This window comes from Salminus brasiliensis, chromosome 5 (genome assembly GCF_030463535.1).
Source record: "Salminus brasiliensis chromosome 5, fSalBra1.hap2, whole genome shotgun sequence".
NCBI classification, from domain to species: Eukaryota; Metazoa; Chordata; class Actinopteri; order Characiformes; family Bryconidae; genus Salminus; species Salminus brasiliensis.
Genome location: NC_132882.1, coordinates 33702564 through 33721675, shown reverse-complemented (window position 1 = coordinate 33721675; position 19112 = coordinate 33702564). Strand labels below are relative to the sequence as shown.

Genomic DNA, 19112 nt, shown 5'->3' with positions numbered 1-19112 from the left:
CATCAAGGAATGGTGAAAATTTCCTCGAATCAGCTGATCTCTGAACACCAGTCACCTCACAGTGGTATTCCCCACAGCTAGTCTGGAGGGAAAGATAGAAAAGAACAGCCAATATCTTTCCTGCAAAACATCAAATGCAAATGACACAATAGTATTATACTGTATTATTATACTGTATTATACAAAACAACAACATTATTATACTGTCAAACTGTTACTACTCATTTTCACAATGCGGTTCTTTAGAACACCCTTCATTTTCTCACAAATTCCCTGACTTTGCGGATGATACACTGCCCCAAGACGTGGTTTAATTAATTTCACTGTCTTATCCACAAACTCCTTCCCATTATCTGAGGATATGCGATCTGGAAGTCCCCACCTGCTTATGACTTCTCTGCACAGAAACTTGGCAATGGAATATGCATCTTTCCATTTGGTTGGACAGGCCTCTGGCCATCTTGAAAATCGCTCCACCATGACTAACATATATCTCTTACCTCCTATTGGTTTTATCATGTCAACAAAGTCCACTACTAACCCACGCATAGGACCCCGTGGAGTTGGGATGTGATCAGGTGGAACCATTACACTCCTTCGAAAATTATTCTTCAAGCTAACTGTGCATCTACCAACGACATGGTCTATCTGCTCAAGCAAATATGGTGCCCAAAACCCAGTAAAGTAAAGCACCTGCATTACTTTAATTACATCTAGATTAAGAGTCCCCTCCACTGGCCATGGTTGGTCAATGTCAGGCCAAGGCTTGTGACATTTCTCTGATGTCTTAGTTTATTAGTAGTTTATTAGTAGTATTAGTAGTAAATTATTTTTTCTTAACCACATTAACAGGAGTAATTCCTTTTGAAGCGTTTGTACCTATAGTCTGCATAATAATAGCCTCTCATGTTATTTGAGTGTGAAAAAAGATTACTTAAAATTACACTATATTTATTTGTTTGTTTATTATAAGTTACTTGTAATTAAATGAGTTATTGATATTAACTGAGGTTTGCCAGAACAGCCCAGACCTCAATCTATTCTATCATAAATGAACTTTGTGTAAGGTAAATGCCAAACATCAGTGATACTAGTAAAAGCAACACTACCATTCTAATGGTCTGTTATACGCCCTGAACAATTTACATAACAGTTTACACTGGGTCTAATATTCACTTAGACTTAACACACTCACAAAGCACAATCAGCACTCCAAGCAACACACTCACTGACACAGCACACCAAAAAGTCATCACAGCCATCATATAGTGCTTCTTGCCAACTGTCTTTGGGATCAATTACAGTCTATCCTTTCAACATAAGCCATACCAGGAACACCACTAGACCCAATCAGCACAGAGAAAACCCATTAGACATCTTTTCCCCCATGCAAACACAACCAACCATTCTGCTCTTACTATCTTCTAGTCATCTTCTCATGAACACATATTTAACAATACTAATATTATTATTCTAATATATATTTTCTCATATGACATTACAACCAAACTCTTTTTTTCCCCTCATGGGGAAAAATCATACTCCGCCCCTGCATATCCTGCCATTAGCAATTTATTACACATCTGGCGCTCAGCCACGCCTTAGCCATTGCAAACAGAGAGCCAAAGAGCTAAAACTCCTTTATTAACTGCTTGCAAAATTATATACATACACAGTGTACTATGTTAAATACACTCCTCTACTTGTCTCAGATTATAAGTATCATATTATATCAACATTCTACAATCATTGTTAATATCATCTAATCCATCTCAAACATTTAAATACCAGAGACTATTCTCCTACAGTGGCTAACAACAACACTTATCTCAACCATATAACGACTTTCCTTCACATAAGGTATAAAGTTAGTAACACACCTTCTATATATAACTATCTGAACCTAGTCAAATCTGTCTCTCAGGTGGTAGGTTGGAATTACACTATAAAACCCACATTCCAGGATCCATACGACAACCACAGGACTTATTAACAGTATTCTTGTACTGCATGTGACCTGGTGCCAATATGGGCTGCTTTAGTGGTTTATGAAGATTTACCCTTACCTATCTCCCTCTCTGACATCCAGACAGGGCTCATTCATTTTCCTATACCTCATTCCAACACACACGCCTGAGAAACCTATTTCTTTAATACTGCTGTTCTACAATCATCACCACTTAACTCTATTTACTGGATCCATCTATCTATTATCTCTTGTATCACCCCTGTACAGCTCTTCTATCACCTCGTTAAGCTAATTTTCACGCTATCACTCGAATCTGCTCACGTCTTACAATCCTAAGAGAGGAAGGGCCCTAGCTCTCGAAACCTGCGTGGCGCAGATTACCGTGGCCTTACCAACGTTACTCACTGCTTTTTCAACAATTCCAGAGCAATGCTGTGAGGATTTGATTGCATTCAGCAACAAGAGCATCAGAAAGGTCAGAATGTTGGATGATCACCACCCCACCTCATCACCAACTCTCCAACTCATCCCAAACGTACTGGATGGAGCACCTCCGTTTTAGAGAACACAGTTCCACTGCTCCACAGCTCAATGCTGGGGGGTTTTACAACCCTCTAGCCCACACCTGGCATTAGGCATGGTGTACAACACAAGACATTATTGTTTATCTGTCCTATTTTGTTGGCAGTATTTCTCTACAGGGACAAGACAAGCTGTGTGTGTGCATTTGCACATCTGTGTCAGCAATGGGTGCTCTATCTTTCTCTCTCTCTCTCTCACACACACACACATTTCTATACATACATATAGAGTATACATGGCCCATGTCTAGATTTCAGTACATCACCGTGGCAACAAGCTCATTATGATGTCACAATAAATGAGGGTAGTGATGCAGAACTGCAAAAGTGTACAACTTGAAAGTTGGTCATTTCTGTTGAGTTCAATGAACGAAAACACTCAGAAAACGATGGAGCAGCGCTCTAAACATACAGGTCAGTCCATACACTCCTGCTGAAGTTTTACTTATTAGAGCTGCTTTTGTTTAAAGGCCACTTTTGAATCTGATATGAGACTTTAGTGAAGGGACAAAATACTCTTTACTTAGCAACATTGTTTATGGACACTAGTGCAGTTTTAGCACATTTAAACAGCACTTTACCGTAAGAAAATAGTATATCAATGTTATGTACCTGTCTAGTATTACCATTAGCAGAAATATACACAGCTCACGGTCTATGAAATTCCATTAAAAATACAAATCATCCTGTACACAGATGGTGGTGGAAGAAAAAGGAAAAGGACAGAGGTGGAATCCAGCCGCAGTGTTCTGGTAGGAACGAGTCCAGTTCCTGATACTGAAGCCTCTACCAGGAAGAAGAGGAAAGGGACCGTAAACCGTCCCAAGGATACAACTCATGGACAGACGAAGGCCACCAAGCCAGGTCAGTTCATTGGTCAGACCTGAAGAAGGTCTTGTGTATATAAGGGAACCTTTAATTATCCAAGTTTACATGATGTAAATTCCACTGCCCCCTGCACAGCAGGTGATGTTAATAGATAAACTCATGATAAATGATCTAAAGAGAGTTAATACTCATGTTCACCACTATTTTCCACAGATACCTTTGATGATTTATATATTTTTGGAAGGAAACTGGGCGAAGGAAGCTTTGGAACAGTCTTCGCGGGAACACGTCTCTCCGATCTCCTACAGGTTGTTACCTCAGTCTCTCCATAACTTCATTATCTCCTCTATTGTCTTTTCAGTCCCCATAATCCTAATACCCTGTATTATCCTTGTGTGCAGGTGGCCATTAAATTTGTCCCAAAACAGGAAGGTGATCTATACGTCCAAAGTGTAAGTGTACCTAGAACCCAGTTTTACCTTCAAAACCTGTCCATAAAGCATACTAGTAGTAACACAGAACTGGATTTCACATGATCAGTTCTCATTATCTGATCTCACAATGTTTTCCTGCAGCCTGATGACTCCAAGTCCGTGCCTGCTGAAGTGGCTCTCATGCAGACGATGAGTGAGCCACCCGTTAGCAATATTATAAAGCTCATCGACTGGTTTGATGAGCCTGAGCGCTACATTTTAATCCTTGAGCGTCCTCACCCCTGCATGGACTTGGATGCCTTCATTGACAACTTCGGAGGTTCCATCACTGAAGACATGGCCAGAAACGTAATGGTCCAGGCAGTTGGGGCGGCAAAAAAATGCCACAAGCGAGGTGTCCTGCACCGGGACATCAAAACAGAGAACTTCCTCATCAACACGGACACCTCGGAGCTAAAGCTCATTGATTTTGGCTGCGGTGACTGGGTCAGGAAGGCTGGACATACTGATTATGCAGGTACATTTGAGTTTAGGGCACTGAAATCACTACAAAATTCACACATTGCTTACAAAATGAGGATCCTCAGAGGAGCCTGATGTCCCATAGCCACTTGAGCTGTTAAATGAAGATAGAAATGAAGATCTGTGCTCAGCTCTCCTTTTTTCTCTTCCTCTGTTATGTTCTCAGGCACCTTGGAATATTGGCCTCCAGAATTCCTCCTAAAGCGGAGGTACCATGCCAGGCCTGCAACAGTGTGGTCGTTAGGAGTCCTTCTGTTCAGGATGGTATGTGGATTCCTGCCCTTTAGAAACGGCCTGGATATCCTCGAGGGACTTCTGTGCTTTGAGGACAGCCTATCCAGTGGTAAGATAAATGGGAGCATCTTGGTAAACAAGAAGAAAACAGACACATATCTAAGTGGAAGAGACAGAAATCAGAAACTAGATCTGTAGTTGGGAGAATATGCAGAACTAAAGCTGAAGGATCGCAGTACATACCAGGCGTCCCCAAATGTAGAAGTTCAGATCTGTGTATATAGCATGGTAGCCTTTTTGAAATGTAGAGATCATTAAAAGAAAAGATAAACGTCATGCTGAAGCATCTTTCTCTCATCCAATCCCATCACTCTACACAGAATGCTGCAATCTGATTAGCTGGTGCCTGCAGTACAAACCATCCAGGAGGCCTACTTTTCAGCAGATCTTGCAGCACAGTTGGTTCCAATGCAACGAGTCAGCCTAGGATCAGGTTAGCCAGGGAGAAAAGGAAGTTAATGCTAAGAGAAGAAGCAGTACAAGCTAAAATATGTCTTTTGGTGATAGAGAGGAGCCGATAGTGAGATATTAGTACATGCTCCTGACTTTCTAGAAATATGAATTAACATGAAATAATCTCAGCATTGCAAATCTTAAGGAGTGCATCTGTATCTAATGCATATTGTTTGGTTTGTGTTTCAGGCTGTGGAAAGAAAATTCTGTGGTGGTCTGCTGAGACAGATCACAATATAACACAAATAACACAAATGTGGCACAGTCTGTGACCCACTGAGTGAACAAGCTAGTGTGAGGTGTAGGGATTAGTGTAGAAGTGAGTGTAGAAGCAAGTGTAAAAGGTAGTGTAGGGTGTAGTAGTGAGTGTAGAACCTAGAGTGAGGTGTAGTGAGTGTAGAAGCTAGTGTGAGGTGTAGTAGTGAGTGTCAAGTGTAGTAGTGAGTGTAGAAGTTAGGGTGAGGTGTAGTAGTGAGTGTGAAGTGTAGAAGTTAGGGTGAGGTGTAGGAGTGAGTGTCAAGTGTAGGAGTGAGTGTAGAAGTTAGAGTGAGGTGTAGAAGTGAGTGTAGAAGCTAGTGTGAGGTGTAGTAGTGAGTGTGAAGTGTAGAAGTTAGTGTGAGATGTAGGAGTGAGTGTAGAAGCTAGTGTAAGGTGTAGGTAGTAGTGTAGAAGTGAGTGTAGAAGCTAGTGTGAGGTGTAGGTAGTAGTGTATAAGTGAGTATAGAAGCTAGTGTGAGGTGTAGGAGTGAGTGTAGGAGCTAGGGTAAGGTGTAGGAGTGAGTGTAGAAGTATGGGTGAGGTGTAGGAGTGAGTGTAGAAGCTAGTTTGAGGTGTAGAAGCTAGTTTGAGGTGTAGGTAGTAGTGTAGAAGCCAGTATGGTGTGTAGAAGCTAGTGTAAGGTGTAGGAGTGAGTGTAGAAGCTAGTGTGAGGTGTAGGTAGTAGTGTAGAAGTGAGTGTAGAAGCTAGTGTGAGATGTAGAAGTGAGTGTAGAAGCTAGCGTGAGATGTAGGAGTGAGTGTAGATACTAGCGTGAGGCCTCCATCAGATCAAAGGAGCTAAGCAGTCAGAAAGGCTTGGCTTGTTTCATCAAGAAAATAAACTCTGAAACGTTGCAGCTCTTGTCATTTACGTGTATCACCATGCTAACGTCTGGTTACACCCATACATTTGGCATTGCATAAAGACACTGTATTCATGATGAAGCCATTCCACAAGTTCATGGTGAGAAATGAATGTGCTCTATTGGTGTAATGTCTCAAAAGATTATTTATAAACTTTAAGACAATAATACTGGTTAAATAAACACATGCTGATCTACCAATGCTTAATCTATCAATCCACCAAAAAAGGACTGTACTGCTGCTGTTTTTAAATACTTCTAATTAAAGCACATAAAACTGGAAGAAAATGTCAATTTAAGTTCAAATATAGGACTGTGAACCAAAGACATATCACCTTACCTGCTACATCAACCTACTACTTAAACCCTGTACATAGGCCGACACTGCAGTTCTCTCATAATTAACATCAGCTTCATCTACCCTACAACTGAGCCCTGTGGCTCTGTAGGAAGATGGATATTCAGGAGCTTTGTTAACCACTGTTGTGGACTGTGAACTGTGCATTGCTGGCACTGGATGGCAGCATTATCTTTTGGTTTTACCTTTCTTGCTGTTTGTTTTTTTATCTTTGTTGGTGAATAAACTTTTATTAACGATTTTGTAACGATTATTCACAGGATCGTTGGCCATTCAGGTGTCTGTAGTTTAGGCTGGACAAATAAAGTCAATACAAAGTATGACTCTATATTATATACACACAGAGATGGGGGACAATTGGAAGAAAAATCAGCATAATGTGTCTCAATAAGGTGCCGCTTTCACACTGTTCATACGATTCCTGAGCTATAAATATCTTTTCTTCTTCATCATTCTTCTTTGAAATCTGAATTTCTAAATTTAATAGAAGTATACATACAACCAAAATGTCTTTTGAAAGTATGCCATTCATCGCAATGCAAGGTAAAAAGTTCAGAGGCATCCGCGAAACTCGATGTTGGCACCACTGTACAAGACGACACAGTGATTATTTCGGGTTCTATTATCATGAAGAAAATGACAGTTAGACAAACGGCATGCATGAATCGTGTCAGCGTCTTTCAAGAGCAATCGTCTTTTAGCCAGAGTCAGTTTTATCTTTTTGGGAGTATCGAACTCCATGGTTATTACGGCTATTTTTTAGACCGCAGCACAAACACAGACCCTTTAAATCCGTCGGCCTACAGGGTCTGTTGAATGAATGGGTGGAGACTTATGACAGTGCATACTGATTTGCTCGATCGTTTGTATCTCGGTCACCTGATTGGTCACAGAACAGTGTCTCACAATAAGCTACTAAGAATAAGAGGAAAGTAGAAGAGACCATTGAGAAGGGATGGAGAAACAGTTTTGTGAGACAGGCAGCAGTTCTTACCCTCTTGTCTGTGTCTGACTTCTCTTCCTCACTCCAAAGTCCATACCGCTCTCATACAGGGTTTGATAGCCAGCTTCAGTCATGTGACTCTCATCTCGCACTCGTAGAAGCAGCATCCCCCTCGTCAGTACCCTGATGTTCCCGTCTTGATTTTGTAGATTTCCATCAGCATCATGAAACAGCAAGAATATTGCGAACAGCAACAAGAAAATAAACTGTTTAATCCAATAAACCTCCCCGGGCCTAAAGTTGCTCATTTCTGAGTTTGGAGTCTTAATAATGGCACGTATGTCAATTACAATTTTATATCTGTTTGGTTTAAGAGTAATTTACAAAGTAATTCCAACATAAAAGGCTCAGTCATAGCTGCCTCTTTTAGTAATGCATTTCTTAGGTTAGCTGAAGGACAATGAAATCTGCCAGTTGGTCAATTCATGTAAAACACAGGACCGTGATTACACACAGAAAGAAAACTCATTAGCTTGAAAAAATGACTAGAAATAACAGCCAATTCATTAAAGTCCCCTCCTTGTATCTAACCATGTGTCCATTTCATCATGAATATATAGGAGCACTAAGTAGTTCTACACTTACAGACTGTAGTACATCTGTTTCTCTGTATACTTTCTCACCCTGTTCTTCAAAGGTCAGGACCCCCACAGAGCAGGTGGATCACCGTCAACACTCCAGTGACACTCTCATGGTAGTGGTGTGTTTGTGTGTGCTGTGTCTGACCTGAGTGGATCAGGCGTCCTGTAGGCAGCGTCCTGTGGGCACTGATGAAAGACCAGAAGACCACAAACTGTGTAGCAGCAGATGAGCGATCAGCTCTGACTTTACACCTACAAGGTGGAGAAGCAACACCAGTAGGAGTTTCTAATAGAGTGGACAGAGAGTGGACAGTCTTTAACAACTCTAGCAGCATGGCCGTCTGATCCACACGTACCAGCACTACACACACACTACACACATTCACCTTGTCAGTGTGACTGCAATGATCCACCCTCCACATAACACCAGTGCTCTGTGGTGGTCCTGTGGGGTCCTGACCAATGAAGAACAGGGTAATAAAGTAGACAGGGGAACAGATGTACTACAGTCTGTAACTGTACAACTACTCAGTGCTCCTATACAGTACGTGGAGCTGATAAAATGGACACTGTAGAAACAAGAATTTGATGTTATGGCTGATTGGTGCTGACCTTCTCAAGACATACAAGATGAGCTAAGAAAAGAGAGACCTGACTATTTTCCCTTTTTACATGAACATCAACTTACCTCATACTCTTTTAAGAGCTGATCGGTCGATTCCCCGAGGTACACCATCAAGCACTAAATGACAACTGGTCATGTTAATGCAAGGATGGGTGGGAGCCTGAAATGATAATCCTTATTCTTCATCATCACATGCCATTGTTATTTTACAGTAAAAATCAAACACACAATAATAAAACTGTAAAATAAAGTCTATCAAGGATCCCTGATGTGGTTCATGATCAATAATATTATTAACTTTCTTTCAGCTTCATCCTCAAAGGAGCTACATACACACCCATTTGGCTGGTGTCCCTCACACAGAAGGAATATGTATACACAAATTACCCAAATACAGATTCTAAACATTTTAATAAACTCTGACAAGCTACCAGATGCCCAACATTAACCGGTCAGCAACTAAGTTTTGTATGAACTATTTATGTCATACACATTTTGTTGAGAAAATGTCAAAGTAATAAAATAACTGTTGCAGAGTTAACTAATAAGCAAATGATATTCCTGCAGTTCGGTCATTAAATCCCTGTAATAAGATTTGAACAAACTAAGAAGTAAATGAAGGATACTTTGAGGAGGAGAGCTTGTAACTTCAACCCTAGAGCTCCACCCTTAGAACTGAAGAGAGCAAGAAGCTTTGGAGTAAATTCATTCAGCTTGGACATGAACTCTGATTCAAGGTGCTCTGTTCTGATTCTGTGAAACTCGTCCTGGAGCTGAAAGACATTCAACAGTATTCGAACAAACAAATACATGAATGAAGGAATGAACAAAGTATGAATTTAAAACAGCAGAGCCATCAAATTATTAGACGTTCACAGTATCTCAAAGTTGAGAGATGAGACTGATGTCCTCCATCCTTTGACGGTGAATATTTGTGGCCTCTTTAGCTGAGCAGTGCTGGGAGTGCTCCTCTAAAGAACTCCTAGGTGATTTTGAAGAAATGCTCAGCAGAAGTAGAAGCTCACCATTTTCATCTCTACCAGCAGACGTACAAAAGACTCTGAGAATCAGTGATGCTGCCAGAGACGGAGCGTTTCAAGAAAAGCTGCATCAGTGTGTGTCTGCTATTACAGTAAATGATGGTAAATACTCCTCTGATGTCATTGTAATAGTGCGTAATGTAAAGGTGTGTTTCATTAGGCTGATCTTCTCTGGAGTGGAAGTCTTACCTTTTAAGGTGGATTTCCCCCCTTGTTTGAGTTCACCATAAACTTTGCCATGTCAGGATGAAATCCACTTTTAAACACTGGTGGCATTTTCACCTTTTTGCTTTGGTCTCATTGTTTTGTAGCTGTTAATGTCACATTTGTAATGGTACTGAGTTCAGGTTGTGTTTTTAGCTCTTTAATCTCCCCTTCATAAACATTGCTCTGTTAATATGGAGCTCTGTTTCTGATGCTCTCTGAATGAATGCTAAAGCTGTGGATGTTTACTACTAAATAAAACAGCATGGAAAGACATTATGAACATCTGTGTGGAGATTTCTGAACACTTTAGTCACTGTAGGCTCCAAACTGGCCTGTTGCTGGAGTGCTACCTCTAACAGCACATGTTGGTACCTTTTGGAAAGGGTACACAGCTGTACCATAGTTTAAAGCTACATCTCAGCCTCTTAGGATGCCTAATATTACCTGAACTGGTACAAGAAACCTGGGCACAGCGCCAGCAACAAGCCTGTGTGCTGTATATAAAGATTTCAGTGTAAGAGGCAGCATTTACTGAATAAACCCAGTTCATTTCCTTTACCAGGTCTGTCTTCATTAAACTGCCTGAACTATATTTACAGTGTAAAACTCTGGCTTTACCTGAACTGATGATCTTACCTGGAAGAAGAAAACACAACTGTGAGGAAGAGCTCAACAACTTCTTATTTCTTCATATTTAAAGTTTCCTCTCCGCTGCTATGGGTGGATTTCTGCAGCGGGGTTTAGCGCTTTAAGGTAGAAACGGTACAAAATGCAGGATTTACAGGATTAGAAATGCAGTATTCTTGATCAATGTAGAAAAGACCAAGAAACAAGTCGACAAACAGCTGCTCTGGAACTGAACGTGTTTATTTATCTTCCACAACAACAATAAGCTGTTTACCACCTGATAGTGTAAAGAAAACAGCGAACAGCAGCAGAACATGCAGGTAACAGTGAGGTCTGTTAACAGATCCATTAAAAAGCTGAGCTCAGGTTCAGCCACATAGCGCTTATTTAAGCAGCTCACCAACAGTAAAGACACCTGTAGCCGGTATTCCCATCCCAAACCTGCCCAGCAGGAGAAACGTGGAAGTGATGTGTACGTCTCCTCATTTCAGAAAGACAGAAATACACTGAATTTCTACCTTCTGTGTTTTCATTTCTAGAATACAGGGATGATCCAGCACTTCACCTTCAACCAGGACCTAATTCTGACCACAGCTGTCGTCCCTTAGACACCTGCTCACTTCATGGGACGAGTATCTGGACTGTATCCTGAGGAGATTTTAGACACATGCATTTACACTGTGTGGACAAATGTGTCTCCGGTTAGTCCGACTGAACTCCGATCTCTGTGTGGGACAGAATCTGCAGAGTCTCTCAGTGAGCAGCAGTTATTACTGGTGTTGGGGTTGTCCTGGTGTGACCCCGCTGTCTCGCTCCCTCAATAAAGAGACTGCAGGCCAAGTTGTGAGCTTTTACTGGAGTCACATCTAAATCAAGTAAAATGAGAGAGAAAACAGCAGCTCCTCAGTCCTGTCCTCCTCCACTCTAACAGCTACAGGACACCAGAGAAACCCCATCAGTCCCACACAGTGTTTAGAGCGCATGCTGCACAGTGCTAGCACAGCTAGCTGTAGCTGGAAGAGAGTACAGCTGCTAATTAGCAGCATTTTTAGAAACACAGACGAAGCAGAACCAGTAAAAACAAGAGATACACAGACTGTGTTCCTCCAATGTAATGGTCAGTACATGAAGTTACGATAACTAAGCCCAGAAATACTTCAACAGAATGGAGAAAACGGCTGAACCCACCAGATCCTTTCAGTGGTGAAACCGGACTGAACTGGACATGGTAGGAGGCGGATTGGTGAAATGCGCAATACTCCCTCTGAGCAGGAGGTGTCGCTGTTCACCCACAGAAACATACGTTCACTCCTATTTTCTTTAAGAGCTCATTTTGGTGAATTTTACTACAATAATTTATATCTAATAATAATTTATGATAATTTAATTATAATAATAATTTATATTAATTTAATAATAATATCTGCCTAATAATAATATAATTATATATAATTTAATAATATAATCTGCCTCATCTTCAAATCCCATGGTTACAGGTATGGATTGGCTGAATAAAACCTGATTGACAGCAAAACTTGAGTAACTGATTGGCTGCAGCCGAAGTGATTGACAGTTGCCCCGCCCACTGATTCTTCCTACTTGGTCTCCAGTGTTCTTCGCGATGGTTACGTCACCGCTGACGTCACATATATAAAAGCGCGGTCCTCCCTCTTCGACTCAGTTAGGATTCAGCAGTGACGTGATGTGACGCTCTACAGCAAACTCTGTTAGAACCAGAGACAGTGGTTCTACACCTACTTATCTAGAACCACTTCAGTTAAGGACTACAGACAGTGGTTCTACAACTGCTTCTTTGTACACAGGAGAAGGTAAGAACTATTTATTGATTACTGATCAGAGAGGGAGTGTGTAGTGAGAGCAGTAGAGCAGGAGAGGGAGTGTGTAGTGAGAGCAGTAGAGCAGGAGAGGGAGTGTGTAGTGAGAGCAGTAGAGCAGGAGAGGGAGTGTGTAGTGAGAGCGGTAGAGCAGTAGAGCAGGAGAGGGAGTGTGTAGTGAGAGCGGTAGAGCAAGAGAGGGAGAGTGTAGTGAGAGCAGTAGAGCAGGAGAGGGAGTGTGTAGTGAGAGCGGTAGAGCAGGAGAGGGAGTGTGTAGTGAGAGCGGTAGAGCAGGAGAGGGAGTGTGTAGTGAGAGCGGTAGAGCAGGAGAGGGAGAGTGTAGTGAGAGCGGTAGAGCAGGAGAGGGAGTGTGTAGTGAGAGCGGTAGAGCAGGAGAGGGAGTGTGTAGTGAGAGCGGTAGAGCAGGAGAGGGAGGGTGTAGTGAGAGCGGTAGAGCAGGAGAGGGAGAGTGCAGTGAGAGCGGTAGAGCAGGAGAGGGAGTGTGTAGTGAGAGCGGTAGAGCAGGAGAGGGAGAGTGTAGTGAGAGCGGTAGAGCAGGAGAGGGAGAGTGTAGTGAGAGCGGTAGAGCAGGAGAGGGAGAGTGTGCTGTGAGAGCGGTAGAGCAGGAGAGGGAGAGTGTAGTGAGAGCGGTAGAGCAGGAGAGGGAGAGTGCAGTGAGAGCGGTAGAGCAGGAGAGGGAGAGTGCAGTGAGAGCGGTAGAGCAGGAGAGGGAGTGTGCAGTGAGAGCGGTAGAGCAGGAGAGGGAGTGTGCAGTGAGAGCGGTAGAGCAGGAGAGGGCGTGTGCAGTGAGAGCGGTAGAGCAGGAGAGGGAGAGTGCAGTGAGAGCGGTAGAGCAGGAGAGGGAGAGTGTGCTGTGAGAGCGGTAGAGCAGGAGAGGGAGAGTGTGCTGTGAGAGCGGTAGAGCAGGAGAGGGAGTGTGTAGTGAGAGCAGGAGAGGGAGTGTGTAGTGAGAGCAGGAGAGGGAGTGTGTAGTGAGAGCAGGAGAGCAGGAGAGGGAGAGTGTGCTGTGAGAGCGGTAGAGCAGGAGAGGGAGAGTGTGCTGTGAGAGCGGTAGAGCAGGAGAGGGAGTGTGTAGTGAGAGCGGTAGAGCAGGAGAGGGAGTGTGTAGTGAGAGCGGTAGAGCAGGAGAGGGAGAGTGTGCTGTGAGAGCGGTAGAGCAGGAGAGGGAGAGTGTGCTGTGAGAGCGGTAGAGCAGGAGAGGGAGTGTGTAGTGAGAGCAGGAGAGCAGGAGAGGGAGTGTGTAGTGAGAGCGGTAGAGCAGGAGAGGGAGTGTGTAGTGAGAGCAGGAGAGGGAGAGTGTGCTGTGAGAGCGGTAGAGCAGGAGAGGGAGAGTGTGCTGTGAGAGCGGTAGAGCAGGAGAGGGAGAGTGTAGTGAGAGCGGTAGAGCAGGAGAGGGAGTGTGCTGTGAGAGCGGTAGAGCAGGAGAGGGAGTGTGCAGTGAGAGCGGTAGAGCAGGAGAGGGAGTGTGCAGTGAGAGCGGTAGAGCAGGAGAGGGAGTGTGCTGTGAGAGCGGTAGAGCAGGAGAGGGAGTGTGCAGTGAGAGCGGTAGAGCAGGAGAGGGAGTGTGCAGTGAGAGCGGTAGAGCAGGAGAGGGAGTGTGCTGTGAGAGCGGTAGAGCAGGAGAGGGAGTGTGCAGTGAGAGCGGTAGAGCAGGAGAGGGAGTGTGCAGTGAGAGCGGTAGAGCAGGAGAGGGAGTGTGCTGTGAGAGCGGTAGAGCAGGAGAGGGAGGGTGCAGTGAGAGCGGTAGAGCAGGAGAGGGAGAATTAGTCTAACATTTAGTTTATCTTCCATCTACAGGGACACCATGGAAACAGACCAAGTCCTGAGAGGTTTGGGCTTCGAGGTAGTCGACCACATCGGTGAAGGAACTTTTGGCAAGGTGAAGTTGGCCACATCCAACAATTACCCCAACCAAGTGGCAATTAAAGTAATAGACAAGACGAGCACAGACAACAGCCCTGATTTCCTGCGCCGGGAGGTGGACATTCTGAGAGTAGTGAAGCACCCTCACATTGTTCATGTCCATGAAATCTTGGAACGAGACGGGCAGGTGTTCATCGTGATGGAGGCTGCAGCAACGGATCTCGAGGGTAAGATCCGGAAGCTCCACCACATCCCCATCGACCAGGCCAAAACATGGTTCTCCCAGCTCCTCAGTGCCATGGTCTACCTGCACCAGCAGGACATTGTCCACCGAGACCTTAAATGTGCAAATGTGCTGCTGACCGCTGATGACCAGGTCAAACTGGCTGACTTTGGTATTGGACGCTTTTATAGAAGCTTTGATGATCTAAGTCAGTCGTTTTGCTGCACTCCTTTTTACGCTGCACCTGAGGTGCTCATGGATCATCCTTATGATCCTAAAAAGAGTGATGTGTGGAGTCTGGGTGTGATACTTTTTGTCATGGTCACCGGGACCCTGCCCTTCCAAGCCTCCAATATGAAGAATCTCCCCCGTCTCCAGCGTAAGGCCTTAGTGTATCCAGATGAGGTCACAGTGGAGGAGCCCTGCTGCACCTTCATCTCCTATCTGCTGCAGTTCGATCCTGACACTAGGCCTTCAATGACCGAGGTGGCACGTCACCCTTGGCTGCAGTCGAGGTAAGGACCATAATTAACCCACTGTGCTGGAACTGGAGTATCCAGTCCCAGGTTTTATATACAGACTTTGAACTGATTCAATCTTAAAATGGAAATAAGAATCAGTGCTGTGTCATAACAGCATTCTAACTTTCCCATATATCTGAATTAATGCACAGATATAAAGAATAGGGGGCTCTAACAGGTCTTAGCAGTGCTATAAGGATTAAGATCAAAACATAGTCAGGATTAAATAAACTGTTAATTCCAACAGGACTACACACGGGAAAGGGGTTCTCACAACGTTCTTAACCTTCTAACTTTAATCTCAATCTTCCATTTACAGGGAAAATATGCAAACTCACAGAGCCCTGAAAAGTCTGGGCTTTAAGGTGCTGGATGACCTCGGTGAGGGAAGATTCAGCAAGGTTATACTGGCCACATCCAAGAAGTACTCCAACCAAGTGGCTATAAAAATACTGGACATGATGGCCGAGACAGATAAGGATTTTAAATTCCTGCCTCGGGAACTTGACATTCTAAGAGCAGTGAACCACCCTCACATTGTTCACCTCCATGACATTTCAATGCACCATGGACAGGTGTTCATCGTGATGGAGGCTGCTGCAACAGATCTCCTGAGGAAGATCAGGGAGCTCCACCATGTACCCATCAGCCGGGCCAAAACGTGGTTCTCCCAGCTCCTCAGTGCCATGGTCTATCTTCACCAGCAGGACATTGTCCATCGAGACCTCACATGTGCGAATGTGCTGCTGACCGCTGATGACCAGATCAAACTGGCGGACTTTGGTTTTGGACGCTTTTATAGAAACGCTGATGACCTAAGTCAGACGTTCTGTTGCTCTCCTCCTTACGCTGCACCTGAAGTGCTTATGGATGTTCCTTATGATCCAAAGAAGAGTGATGTGTGGAGCCTGGGTGTGATTCTTTATGTCATGGTCACTGGAGACCTGCCCTTCAAGGACTCCACTGACGAGAATCTCCTACGTCTCCAACGTAAGGCTTTAGTCTATCCAGATAAGAGCACAGTGGAGGAGCCCTGCCGCACCTTCATCTCTTATCTGCTGCAGTTTGATCCTCACACTCGACCTTCAGTGACAGAGGTGGCACAGCACCAATGGCTGCAGTCAAGGTAAGAACCATAATTAACCCATTGTGCTGGAGGTGGAGTATCTACTTCCAGATTTTCATATATATATATATATATATATATATATATATATATATATATATATATATATATATATATATATATATATATATAATCTCTTATTCTGTATCATAACATTATTATAACTTACTCATATATCTGAATGAACGCAGATATACACAAAATGAGCTCAAAGTCCTCTGTTACTATAGTAACAGCGTATTGAAATATTTAATAAGTTAATGAGAAAAATCCCTGTTGTTTCCAAAGCAGCATTTCTCAGCTATCAGATAACTTTAGCCCAATGGTGAGGATGGGAATGTCCTTCAGCTCCTCTCCTATTGGACAGGCTGGACTCCAGGCTGAAGTTCACTGTCTGAACTGAGAGTCCTGCTCTGTGAAACACCCCCAGATCGGTCAGTTATTTGTTCCTTTGCTAAATCTCTCTTGTATTTTCATCAACAGTGAAACTGAAGGCTCATCACTGGCTAAGGCTGAAAGCTCTCTGGGACACAATGTGTTTGGTGGTGAAACTGCATACTGTAAGGGCTGCACTAAATCCGAGCAGGACAGGATGAAGCGTTTGGAGAAAACCATCCGGTATGTTTGATTTATTTGTTGTTTCCACTGTTTCTGAATTGATTCTGAAGTGCTTTATTTGTCCTGATATATCTTGGCTCCTCCCATTAAAACCTTTTTGTAAACAGATAAATAGGTAACATACAGTATCGGTTCATTACCAATAAGTAAATAATCAAAGATGACTTATGTTCCTCATCTGTTTTGTATGATCTCCAGAGTCATAGGCAGGTTTCTTGTAGTGGCGGTCAATGATCAGCTTGAGGGAAACAGCAGAGCTTGTTCTGATCGAGATGTGAACCCACTCCAGTCCACAGAGCAAGAGTCTCAGTCTCCCTCTTTGAGCAGAGAGGCAGAGGTGCTCTCCTGTCGAGACTTGAACTGTGAGTCTCTAAAGCCTGAGCGGGAAGACGAGAGCAGTAGAACTGGTGCTGGTTCAACTTGCAGAAGCGTAGAGGTTGTGGAGGAGGAGGACGGCTGCTCCAGCTGTAGTCCATTTGCTGCTGCAGTTAAAAGGGCAGCTAAGGCTTATGTTGTAGCACCAGTTCTCAGAGCCTCCCGGAAACTTCGAAGGAGGGTGAAGAAGTTTTTCAGGATGGACTCTGTGGTGCACAAAGCCTCCTCTTCTTCCCAGCAGGATGCTCCTTGTTCTGCTTCCTCTGCAGAAGCTTCTGCATCTTCGTGTTCCCAGCATGCTTGTGAGGATGTGCTCTGTGGGCCGGTGGTGGAGGCTGAAGCTGTTCTCCCACAGTCCACCGTAAGGCAGAGATCCGGGAGGCTGAGGTTCCCCAAGTTTAAGGTATGTGAGTCGAGTGGTGAGAGGTCTTGACCGCCCCAGATTTTATACTGTAAAATCACTTTGAATATTTGTCAGAAATATTTATTCAGTGTTTAATCTTTGTGATTTTGTCCCTCCAACAGTTCCTGAAGAAGTCGACAAGGGTACATCCTTTGTAGCCCTCTTACACGGCTCCAGGTGACGACATACTGTCTGTTTCATTTTTAGGGGAAATTCCTGCTCCATGGGTTTGTGGTCGAGCAAGAACCTGTGCTCCCACAGCCCACAGTGATGCAGGATAACAGGAGACTGAAGTTCCCCAAGTTTAAGGTATGTGAGTCGAGTGGTGAGAGATCTTGACAGCCCCAGATTTTATACTGTAAAAACTTCATATTTGTCAGAAATGTTTTAGTTGTTTAATCTTCGTCATTTTGTCCCTCCAACAGATCCTGATGAAGTCGAGAAGAAAACATCCTTTGTAGCCCTTTAGCACGACTCCAGGTGATGACGATGTACTGACCGGACTTGATTCTGAAGGGAAAGTCCCGCTCCGTGGGCTGGTGGTTGAGCTAGAACTTGTGCTCCCACAGCCCACTGTGATGCAGGAAACAAGGAGACCGAGACTTCGGCTCCCCTTCAGATGATCTAGACTAAGATTCAACTTTAAGGTGTGTGAATATTCTCCTCATAAAGCTCTGTTCTTATCTGTGACACTTGCAATAGTGCCACCTTCAGCTGAATTGTTAATATTTTGTTATATTCTCTGTTGTTCAGGCTGAGCTAAGATCTAAAGAGAAGGATTTGTCTCAGGTGATCGCAAAAGTTCTGCTCCATGGGCCGGTGACCGAGCTACAACCTGTGCTCCCACAGTGATGCAGGAAACCAGGAGACAGAGGCTTCAGCTCTGCTTCAGATTCTCCAACCTGAGATCCAGTTCAGGTATTTAATATTTTCCAAATCACTTGAAATGTTGTAGATGTTCTGTCATGTTGTCTCATGGAGCCTGGAGTAGCGGAGCGGAGCCTGGAGTAGCGGAGCAGGGCCTGGAGGAGCAGGGCCTGGAGGAGCAGGGCCTGGAGGAGCGGAGCCTGGAGGAGCGGAGCCTGGAGGAGCGGAGCCTGGAGGAGCGGAGCCTGGAGGAGCGATACAGACTCTGTTAAACTAAAGAATTTAGCGTTTCTAAAAAAAACATTAGTATAGAGTAATAAAAATAATAATAATAATAATTCCATAATAAAATAAAACGTTTAATTTAAACTTTTAATAAAATAAAATAAAAAAATCAAGGATGTTTTTCCAGAATGTTTTTATTCTCCTTTCAGGCTGAAAAACTATTTTGATTTATTTTAAATCTAAACTTTTATGAGGGAGTTTTGTGTCCACTTAGGTGGTCAGCGTTGAGCTACAAGTAATACATATTAAAAACTAATGAAGGAAAATGAAAAGGAATGAAGGAAAATGAAAACCAGAGCAGGCCAAGCACTTCCAGCAAAGAGGAGGCAGAG

At 43.7% G+C, this 19112-nt stretch overlaps 1 protein-coding gene across 1 annotated transcript; it reads left to right on the top strand.

The window, feature by feature from the left end:
- The first annotated feature begins 2939 nt into the window (after positions 1 to 2939).
- Positions 2940 to 5055, top strand: LOC140556603 (serine/threonine-protein kinase pim-1-like). The gene is made up of 7 exons (XM_072680683.1): positions 2940 to 2964; positions 3247 to 3414; positions 3592 to 3686; positions 3780 to 3830; positions 3954 to 4329; positions 4501 to 4677; positions 4949 to 5055. The coding sequence occupies exons 1-7, from the start codon at positions 2940 to 2942 to the stop codon at positions 5053 to 5055; spliced, it is 999 nt and encodes a 332-aa protein (XP_072536784.1).
- Positions 5056 to 19112: the final 14057 nt, after the last annotated feature.